Source organism: Pyrus communis, chromosome 13, assembly GCF_963583255.1.
Source record: "Pyrus communis chromosome 13, drPyrComm1.1, whole genome shotgun sequence".
Lineage (NCBI taxonomy): Eukaryota > Viridiplantae > Streptophyta > Magnoliopsida > Rosales > Rosaceae > Pyrus > Pyrus communis.
This window is the reverse complement of record NC_084815.1, coordinates 6,639,681-6,651,205: the sequence shown is the minus strand read 5'-3', so window position 1 is coordinate 6,651,205 and position 11,525 is coordinate 6,639,681. Positions and strand designations below refer to the sequence as shown.

At 35.6% G+C, this 11,525-nt stretch overlaps 1 protein-coding gene across 1 annotated transcript; it reads left to right on the top strand.

Moving 5' to 3' along the window:
- Positions 1–5,463: 5,463 nt before the first annotated feature.
- On the top strand, positions 5,464–8,740 carry LOC137713678 (UDP-URONIC ACID TRANSPORTER 1-like). The gene is made up of 4 exons (XM_068453009.1): positions 5,464–6,031; positions 6,721–6,824; positions 7,295–7,523; positions 8,223–8,740. The coding sequence occupies exons 1-4, from the start codon at positions 5,588–5,590 to the stop codon at positions 8,367–8,369; spliced, it is 924 nt and encodes a 307-aa protein (XP_068309110.1). The 5' UTR covers positions 5,464–5,587; the 3' UTR covers positions 8,370–8,740.
- The last annotated feature ends 2,785 nt before the right edge of the window (positions 8,741–11,525 follow it).

Below are 11,525 nucleotides of genomic sequence, written 5' to 3'. Positions count from 1 at the left end.
TTTGACATCTCATTTGGAAATACTCTTAAAACTATGTTTTTTTTTTTTTTAAATACAAACAAACAACTCGCACGAATCTTATGAGTTTTTCATTCTTCTTGTTGAAACTTACTCTAACAGATTGGAAGAACCTGCTATTTTTCTCTGACTATCAAAAGTTATCCCAGTGAAATATCACCAACTTTGCTTGTAAAATCTCATTTTGCATCATTCTGATCCAAGACTTCTAAGGTTTCAAAATCTAAATCTAAGTAGTGTATACAATCAACTGGTTCTTTGCATCACTGGAAGATGGAGTATGAAACTCATCATGTTGGTATTCTATTTGTATAAGCATCAAATTAGTTAATATTGTATTAAATTGACATCCTATAATAATTCAAAAAAAGCATATATATGGAAACCCTAATAATCCTAAAAAGCAAAAAAAAGGGAGATGCATACCCTATCTAGTTGGAGAAAATGGGTAGGTTCATGTCTACCATTTCTTATGTCGATTAGGAATGTCATTTCCATGCAAGCGTTTTAGAAGCCATTAGCAAGAATGCCCGCGCTTTGCTGCGGGTTTCAAACCATGAATAATCTTCACATCACAATAATTAATCACAATCCTCTATTTTTGTAAGTGCAAATAGAAAAACAGAATCAAAGTATTCAACCCAAAATCTTCACATTAGCTCAAAAACTATATTGTTTCTAGAGCTTTCCAATTTTCCAACACTGAACGACAAACATAATAGCACTAAAATATATAATTGAAAAAAAAATAACAATTCCAAGAAACTAAATGCGAAGTTCGGCAGATCTGCACAGTAACACAAACCCATTACTTGAAATTAAGAGCATTGCGGCTCACCTTGAAAGCACCCATTTTCCGATAAGGGAGAGAAAGGGCGCTGTTCTGGCTACTGAGTGCTTCTGGCTCCAAAGCAGTTTATCTTCCATAACTTTATAAGAGCAAGTCACCCTTTCAAAGCCACCATAAATCGCCAGTTTACATCATTTTGCTTGCCTAAAAAATGCAAACAAAAAAAGAAAAAAAAAATAGAAAGTATAAGATTCAAACATGTTTACAATTACAAACACTTTATAATGCATGTAAAAATTAAACGTTCTCAAGCACCCACGTCTCCGATTCGAGGCTAAAACTCAATTCCACAAAAGAAATCAACAATTTTGATCAAAACAGAAAGGCCAACAGATCCAAAAGCCCACAATACAATTACACACATCCTTAGCTTCCATGGAAATCAACAATTCCACATAAGTACACAAAAGATTTTCTTACACCTAATTTCGCAGCTTAGAGAGCAATAGTTATACTAAAACAACAATTAATTGAAACCATTGAAGGGGAAAAATGCAAAAGTGGATAAAAACTTAGAATTCAACAAAGATTGTGTTCCCAATCTAAATACATTATAAACTCTAGCACAGAATAAAACCCAGGTCTCTTTTAAGCACTAAAGCTCAGTTCATGTGGATTTTGGGAAAAAAAAAGGTCCAAAACTTAACAATCCAAATTAGGGGAATCAATTAAACTATAAAATTAACAACAACTAAACAAATTAACGAACTGAAAACCCACTAAAAAAAACCCAAAAAAAAAAAAAACAACTGACCTTAAAACAAAGAACAAATAGACAAAACAGAGAGCGAATCCTCAAAATAAGAGAAAATGAAACAAATAAGGGAATAAAGAGAGAGATGAATCCCCCAAAATCGGACCTAACGTACTAAAAAATTTGAAAATCTAATCTAATATTAAAGAATCCACCTATGTATTGTATTAAACCTCAAAGACACCTCCACCTTTTAACTGAAAAGCTTAGTCAACATACCACCTCCTAATATAAACACTTGCTTATAAATATGACTCATAAATAGTTTTGATCTTAAACAAAAGAATGGATGTATCCCTTCCCTTTTTTTTTTTTCGGCCTGAACGTATCCTTTCCCTTTAAAGGTTGCACTGTCCTAGAAGTAAACTCATTATGATGAAAGTAAATGATTTCACATAAAACAATTGTAGCCTCTAATAGTTCAGCACAAACATAAAATTATCATGATTCATACTTCTGCGCTGATATGAAATTTTATAAACTGGACAAAAGGAACCCGATTTCATTGACTTCACAGTGCAAGTGGTGTAAAAAAAATAAGCAAACACTGGCAATATGATCACACACATTCCAAGTATTAATACATCCAACTGCAAAACAGATGGCAATATGATCAACCACATTCCAAGTATTAATACATCTAACAATGAAGGTAGAGATTAATTGCAGAAGAGATGATTGCAATTGAGTGAATCCGCAGAACTCAGTAGACTCAAACTGCAAAACAGATGGGGAAAAATCAAACCCATTAACAGAGTGGAGAGAAATTTTAAATCTTTAAATGAATTCTAGACAAAATCATGTAAAGGAATTAAATGTTGCAGATTATAAATTAAGAAATTAAAAAAAATAACCATTTAAATTTGTTTACTTGCCGGCTTCTTATCTGGTTGTAGAGGCTGCAGATAATGCTGTCTTCCTCTTTAGTGAAGCTTCCATGTTTGATGTCTGGTCTCTTCCCGCACCGCCTCAAACCTACAAAGTGTAGAAAAATTAATAAAGTTGAGAACTCTTGCAGAGATTGGCAAAGAAAATAAAACCCTTTTCTCATTTCTCCTAGAACAGCATGGAGTGCGTCCCATGATTACTTATTGTGTGCCCTCACTCACTCCCTAAGGAGCAACCAGACACAGACACAGATAGCAACTAAATTGCAATTTCAAAACAAAGGTAACTTTTGTTCTTCAAACCAAGAACCACATATGCATACCAAAATGATGATGCTGCGTGGGAGTCCAACTAAACAGCCAAAAAATAGAGAGAATAAGAGTAAGAATTCGAACAGAGTTCATGCATTTATATTGTATAAATGACTCTTAGCTTGTTTTGCTTCTTGCAGGCTTATGAGTTTCAGGAAAAATGTGTTAATTAGTTCCTCTCGTAGAACTAAAGAGGTGTTTTCTAGAGACCTAGAATATATGGAATCTCTACCCAGCAATAAAAAAACAGAGAACATCACATAGGCAACATAAGCCGAACAGAAATCCCACATTTCACAACCAAGTCATCATATCAGTTCGAAACATTAAACTATAAGAACTAAAAATAATAATAACAGTACCTTGAACTGAACCCTTAGGTCAAAATCTCCTGCTTTGCAACCTGAAACGAACAAAAGAAATTAAAACCCACGAACCCACAATCAGATAAAAACAATTTTCTAGGAAAAACAAAACCAAGATTGGTATACAAAAAACCATCAGACCTATAACCTGGAAAAATAAATAAAAAGCCACACAAAAAAACCCAATAAAAAAAAAGCAACCAACCTTAAAACAGAGAACAAACAGACAGAAAGAGAGATGAATGTCTAAAATGAGAGAAAACAAAACAAATAAAGGAAATTAATATCTCTGATGAATCCCCCAAAACCTGACCTAACACACTAAAAAAATCGAAAATAATCCACAATAAAAAGGCAGAAACGATGACAATCTAAGCTAACAGTAAAAAAATGAACTTATCTTTGGAAATCCAGGCATGCAGCGACAGATCCGGATGACCCGTATGATTTTCTCTGACCATCCCCACTCTCCCACTTCTGAAATCCATCACCCATACCCCTCCCCCTCGCTCTCTTTCCATCGCCATCTCTCTCTCTCTCTCCCCTCCTCTCTCTGTCAGAGCTTCCATCCCCCCGAAACCCTCATTGAAGGACAACAAATGAAAACCTACACGGCAACCCCTAAATTCGCTCAAAACTAAGAGGACAAAATTGCCCTTCCAACCCAACCCAAATCCGATGGGTTTCTTGCAAATAAGGTGAAATCAAGGGGTAATCTGTCCTAAACCCTCCAAACAAAATTACCCTTCTGAGTTCAAATAAATACCCTTCAAACCCAGCCCAAATCTCATGGTTTTATTGTAAATGAGATGAAATCAAGGGGCAAACAATTGATTGTAGCTGAATGAATAGTCAATTCCTCCTCAATTTTAGAATAGATAATGTCACCATGTGTAGGCCCAAGAGTAAACGACATGACAAATACCCTTTCATGTGTCTACATTCTTGCCACATTATTTCCATGCGTAACCCAAACGAATTTCATCATTCCCAATATTGAAATTACAAACAATTCATAAGAGAATTATTATTGGCACTTCAAAAATCTCATTCTATACTCCAAATTTTCTATATTTGTAAAGAAAAATACACTTGTGAGGAGTGTAGAATGAGATTTTTGGAGTGCCAATAGCACTTCCCTTCATTAATGGGCAAATAAATGAACATGTAGTTCAAACTTCAAAAATTATTCTTGAGTGTACGTACTGAAGTAAATGAAGTCACTAATATGACGTGCGACTTTGTAATAAAGATATGACATTTGTATTATTGTTTATTACATTATTAAACTACAATGTCACGCTAACATCGTAATCAAGAAAATTTGCCTCTATAAAGAACAAGACTCCAGGAGATCAAATATATACATGCTGAAAGGCAACAAATGTCCTGAATAATATTATTTGATCGCCCAAGCGTCTGACACTTGTTTACGATGGTCTTCGGATCCCCATATTGGGGATTCTGGGGATCAATGCATCATAACCGTTCATTAAAACTCGTGTGGTTACAATTAAATACTTTTTATATTTTTAAAAATAAAGTAGTTTCGTTTTGCGTAAAATATATATATAAAAAAATATGACCGCACGATCTTTGATGAGGTTATTATGCATTGATTTCCGGAATTCCTCGTGAAGGGATCCGGAGAGGATCTAAATCCTTAAATCAAGGAGCAAGATTCTCTCTCTTTTTTTTTCCCTCCTCTCATACTTTCGATTTTGTCTTTTTCTTTCCACAAAAAAAAAAATTAATATAAGATATTGACATGATTTAATCGTAATCATTTAAATAGAAGGGGAGAAGGGAGGGAAAAAAAAGAGGAAAGAAAATCATACTTCTTAAATCAATGGATAATTATTTAAATAAAATGATTTCTTTTGTGGATCACAAATTGTCAGCCCAACCTTGTGGTTGTTTCGACTAAGCGGTTATATTTTTGCTCACTAGTCTCAAGTGGTGGTAATGCCTACCATCTTACTTATTATCATTGAATACGCTTAATTTGAAAATTTATGTCTATTCACTATAAAAATCTTGAAATTTAAATATTCAACTATATTTAATAAAATGATAAGCATCACTAAGGTGGAGATCAAAATTATTCTCAAACAAAATACCAAAAAAAAAAAAAAAACAAAACACTGGGTGTGGATTTTGTTTCTTGCCACGATTGCATGTTCCTTCCACCTACGCGTCGACACAATAATTGTTCCCTACACAAACCCACGTACACAAATTATAAAGAAATAAAAAAATTAAAAAAAAACAAAAACCCAAGGAGCAAGAGTTGCAGAAATAATAATAATTTTCCATTGAAGCTCAGACGAGAGCTTCTCCAAACAAATCCAAGCACCTGTTCCACCAAAAATCAGTCCTCCTCCACCAACCCATTTGAACAATGTCGTCAAAGAAGCAAGCCATTTTCATATCATCCCTCATAATCCTCTGGTACTCATCCAACATCGGGGTCCTCCTACTCAACAAGTTCTTACTCTCCAACTATGGCTTCCGTTTCCCAATCTTCCTCACAATGTGCCACATGGCCGCCTGCGCAATTCTCAGCTACTTCTCCATCGTCTTCCTCAAGATTGTGCCTCTCCAGACCATCAAATCTAAGTCCCAGTTCGTCAAGATTGCCACTTTGAGCGTTGTCTTTTGTGGGTCGGTTGTGGGGGGCAACATTTCTCTCAGGTACCTTGCTGTGTCTTTCAATCAGGCTGTGGGTGCGACGACGCCGTTTTTCACCGCCCTGTTTGCGTATCTGGCGACCTTGAAGAGGGAGGCCTGGGTTACCTATGCTGCTCTTGTGCCTGTTGTTGCTGGGGTGGTGATTGCTAGTGGGGTAATGCTTGTTTTTGTTCATTGGATCATGGATTTTAATCGCAATTTAATTGTTTAAAATTGTTTTTTATCTGCTTCTGAGGAGTTTAGTTTTTCGGATAATTTTGATTTGGTATCTGTACAATGCTGTTAATTTCCGGGTTTATATTGCTGTGAATTTGCTGAATTTGGTATGTGATTTATTGATTTACCTGGTTTCAATAGTTTTCGGTCGAAAATATATTTAAGATATGGTACTTACTGATCCAGATCTTTAATCAGCTACAAGGGTTAACCGGTGATGGCTTGTTCTAGATATTCTATCTGGTTTATACTTGAAATCAGAAATGCATTTGGCTCGAGATTTGATATAGACGATTACAATTACCGGAGAAGCATCGTTCGTTTAAAACAGTGTAACTTGTAATTGGTAATGGATAATGCTACCTCTTTCATGGCTGAAGTAAACAGTTTGAGAAACAACAAATCAATACCACGTATGGATATATAATGTAGTTATGTGCGAAGCTGGTGTTTGAGTTCGTGTTGGCATATGATATATGTTTCTGAAGAATTTTAAGAATGCAACAGCCTGTTTTTCTAGTTTACTGCTATGGCCTACATTGTATTCTGTGCTTTCATTTTTATTATAAGCAATTTGCTTTCATTCCAATCTTAGTGGAATGACGGAAATTTCTCGGTTGGTGGCAGGGCGAGCCAAGTTTTCACTTCTTTGGATTTGTTATGTGCATTAGTGCAACTGCTGCAAGGGCCTTTAAGTCTGTTCTTCAGGGCATTCTACTTTCTTCCGAAGGGTAAAATTTTAAAGCTTTTCACTGTATAGTCTGTCATCTGAACGCTTTTAAAATTAGGACTGGGGACTAACCACTTCAAGCATGGATTTTTCTTCTTAGGTAGAGAAAGCAATGGGTGTTTGAATATCGACCATTAAGTGTTGTATTCCTAATTGCTTATTTAGTTTCGTTACTAGAGCCTACACACACGTGTTACATACATTCTCTTTAAGTTTGAAGGCAGCTCTTCTTGTTCTTGTTTCTTAACTTTTTCTTTGATATGCATTTAGATATGCTCCCCTTGCTTTATTTGATTGGAAAACAATGGACATTCTGCAGTCAAACCTATAATTTTTGAAATAGTTGTGATATATGTTCAATTTGTATGTCTCTCCATCTCAATGCCATTTTATCTCAAGCCAAATTAAATTACTCTGTTCTGGCTCTGGTGTTTTCTTACTACTTCTGTTTCTCTGTCTGCTGCTTAACAGGGAGAAGTTGAACTCAATGAATTTGCTGCTGTACATGTCTCCGATTGCTATTCTAGTGTTGTTGCCTGCTGCACTTATAATGGAACCCAATGTCGTAGATGTCACTCTGTCACTTGGACGGGAGCATAAATTCATGTGGTTACTTCTTTTGGTTAATTCAGTAATGGCATATTCTGCTAATTTGTCAAATTTTTTGGTTACCAAACATACAAGTGCGTTAACGCTTCAGGTTTGGACTTCTTTCACCTTGATTTTCCTAATTCATATTGCCTTAGCTAATTCTTTCTCGAATTACTGTGTTGATTGTTCTAATTTAGTGGATAAAAACCCAACACACACACACACCCCATTGATCAGGTTGGTTTTTCGTTTCTTTAAAATGTGTGGTCCAGATTGACAATCTTGCAGCATAAGAACGTTGCTTGATATATGAATTGTGACCGGATTACTCGTTTTAGAAAAGAATGCAAACATTCACCCTAGAAGCTACTCCACAATCCAGAACGGTCTATATCATAGGTCCTTCAAGGGACATCTTCACAAAAATCCGCTAATTTAGAAATTATATATTTCATCTTATAGGAAAACACTGTCTACCCCAAACCCCAGTAATCAGAACCCCAAATCCAACTCGTAGTGTGATTGTACACCGCTAAAGTATCAACTCTATTGGAAATAGTATCAAAACATTGATTAAACTGCTGTCGGTCGAAGCTAGTTATGACTCTTAAGCCTAAAGTATAAAGGGCCTGTCGAATGGCAATTGTGTCTGCACATAATCATTGAACTATTCAAGCCTTAAATGCTGTCCAAACACACTCCAAATGCAGTTGAATCAATTTTTTGTAGGTGAACATGTTTATTTATTTTTAGCTCTTGTTCTTGGACTTTCATATAATTTCTTTGATGGAAATTATGTTACAACCAGGTATTAGGCAATGCAAAAGGCGCTGTGGCTGTTGTTATCTCAATTCTTTTGTTCAAGAACCCTGTGACTGTTGTCGGCATTGCCGGTTACATGGTAACTGTTATGGGGGTCGTCGCTTATGGAGAAGCAAAACGGAGGTTCCGATAAGTGATCCTTGGCATTTACCAAATTCTTTGTCTTTGAAGGCTCAAGTAGTTAGTGAGATTATGTGCGCATAGATTCTTAGTGAATATTGTTATTGTTTTAGGGGGGAGAGAGAGAGGGAGAGAGAGAAAGAGAATTCATTGTGGTGTTGTATTAGAGAAAGAAAGAGAATCCATTGTGGTGGTGTATTATTATGTATACAAGCAACTTCTTTGTACCAGAATCTATCGTAATTATTCATAGAACCAATGTATTTCCGGTCTATCCGGTTCGTTCGAAGTAAAACTCTTCGAACCGCGGTGGTTATTACCGGTTTAGTCCAGATATTGTCGATTGAAAGTGAAGTTCATTTGAGGTTTGATGAAATCAGGTTAACCGTACTGTGGAAAGTGCTTTGCAAGATTTGCATTTTTATACAAACTTCTCCGTGACAGCCAATGTGAAATTTGATAAATGAGAAATGTCTACCTTCCCCCTTTACTTATTTTTTTACCTTACGTTTTTGTTATAATTAGATGATTAAACGATTTTTATTTTCACGTTTATATTTTGCTTGAAGGATCATGGACGAGAGCTTTAAAAGGTTGATACAAATTTTGGTACGACGTTGCTAATTCACGTGTTTATTTTAGCGTTACTAATTCATGCGTTACAATATCAGTTGGCGTCGAATTTATGCTTTTAGGTGTAGGGGTGTGATATCTACCCATCCCATTTTACTTTTCACACACCTTTTTAATTTTCGACCATCAGATCAGATGAATTGAAGAATATCAACGAACAGAAATTATCAAGGGGTGTGGATAGGACACCCCTTGATGTAATATTAATAAGGGGCTTTTAGATATCATGATGTAAATAAGATTATGTTTAGAATATAACCTGAAAGATTTTCCATATCTAGAAAAATTCTTTATTTTAATATACTATGACATTTCATTTGTAACAATACCACATATTTTATCACTATTTATAAGAAACGTCATCTTTATTTTCTACAATGTAACCTCTATCATCAAAATTAAAAAAACGTAAAGATAAATTTATTATCACCCATAATTCAAAACATGCGAACGTAAAAGTGGGAATTCAATTATGTGATTGTACCTTAATCAACTTTCCCTTTTTTCTTTTTCAAATTTTCGCAGTTTCTGGAAAATTCTTTTTTTTTTTCTTTTCAGTTGATTAATTCCTAAAAATAATTTTCATATTTTCGTTCCTTGAGTAATCCTCTTATTAAATAATAGGGTGTGCTTTTTATACATTTATTTTTACTTCTCACTCGTCATTTGTTAATTTTATATTTTGATATTCTTTAATTAAGTTGATCCGACGATTACAAATTAAGAAGGTGTGTCTAAAATAAAAAAAATGTGTAAATAGCACACCTCTAAATAATAATAATCATTCTTGAGATCTCTAGGCACCTTTCACTTTCTGCATCATAATATATGTTGGTGAACCACTTTTGACTTTTAGGTACGGTCAGTTAGCCTCGGTTGATTCAATACGTTTGGTTATGTGTTGTAAATAACAATTAGGTATCCTGTATTAGTTTATGTCCGTCAATTTTAATACGGTAAATTAGGCTTCAATTAAGTATGTTAGTTTTGTACGTTCAATTAGGCTCTAATTTCAATTAAGTATGTATTCAATTAGGTATGTTAGTTTCGTACGATCAATTAGATTGTGATTTCTATTAGATACGTTATATAGTTTAGGTCGATAAATTCGGTATGAGTTGATATTATACTTTTGTAGGTACAATTCAATAGGTTTAGATGACCAAAATGAAACACCATTTCATTGAAAACTAAATCTTTATTCAAAACTCTTTTATATAACCAAAGGAAAACATAGTTCTAGGAGTAGTAAACTTGCTTTTTGTGACAGCCCGTTCTGAAAATTTTAAAACGTACGCGTGAAAAGACGATTTAGCCCCTAGTGTGACTTTTACGTTGTGTGGTTGTTTTGAGTTTGTGTGGCTGGTTGTGGACCACACACACACTTTCCCATATTTTCCCTCACCCTTTCCCCCTATCCCTACACCTGTCCCGTGCCATTTCCCTTCCCATTTTCATATTTATGTGTACGGACACACTCCAAAACCCTTGTAATCTTCACAGATCGAAGAAACAAAGTATATATCCATGCTCGTGAGGTCCGTAGGAGTTCAACCATACCCATTTCAGGTAAGGATACCTTCGTTTTCACGTCGAACTCAGGATACCCGATTTTTGGCACTGTTCATGCACACGTAAATTCTTATGTTTTTGGGAATTTCAAGCTTGTAGGAAGCTTGGTGAGGTCTTTAGGAGGCTCGGGGTGGTTCGTTTGAAGGTTTTGGACGTCGGGATCGCGAGTTTCGAGGTTGGCCGGAGTTGGGGGTATTTTCCCGGCTAGATTTCATGGATTCTAGCACTTGAAAGTGGTATGATTTTGTTCCTCTCGTTGTAAGCTTCAATTTGGTACCAATTTTGTGAAATTTGGTTGAAAAACGAATAAGATATCACGATTTGAAATTTTCTCGATTTTCCGGCGCCGACGACGGTGCCGGAGCCTCGCCGGAGAAGACGACGGAATATTCCGTCAGTTTGGACAGAATATTCCTAACGCCGTTGATGGAATCTGTTAAAGTTAACGAAATATTCCTGACGGCGTTAACTGACGCCGTCAGCGTGCCAAGCACGTGCCTGCGCGTACGGCGGTGAAATTTTTTTCTAAAAATATGGGGATGTTCCTGAGGTTGAGTAGATCACGTTGGTGTATTCATACACCCCATTTGAGCATTGTATGAGAAGTTATTTCTTAAGGTTGGTTATGTGCTTTAGAATTAACGTTTTTATAGTTGTTTCGCATATAGGTGATACCTATCCCGAGGACGAGCATGGTCACTCGAGGCACGGGGGTTACGACCCTTCCACGTACCAGTGAGTGGGCTTTTGGTTTTCTGTATATACCTATATACTTATATTTTTCCCAGAAATTGATTTGAAACATTATACGTTTATATGCCATGCCTATAGTTTGCCGTTTGTTTATGCATTGTTAGTTGCATATATATATATGTATGTTTGGTGCTGCGAACGCACAGGTAAGTGCCAGGTGAGTTGTGATTTATGTTTACATTCAGTAGTGATTTGAGATACATAGAGAGCT

Coding starts and splice junctions, on each gene's coding strand:
- LOC137713678 (XM_068453009.1), top strand. CDS start 5,588: ATGTCGTCAAAGAAGCAAGCCATTTTCATATCATCCCTCATAATCCTC. Junction 6,032..6,720: donor GGGTGGTGATTGCTAGTGGG/GTAATGCTTGTT, acceptor GGTTGGTGGCAG/GGCGAGCCAAGTTTTCACTT. Junction 7,524..8,222: donor CAAGTGCGTTAACGCTTCAG/GTTTGGACTTCT, acceptor TGTTACAACCAG/GTATTAGGCAATGCAAAAGG.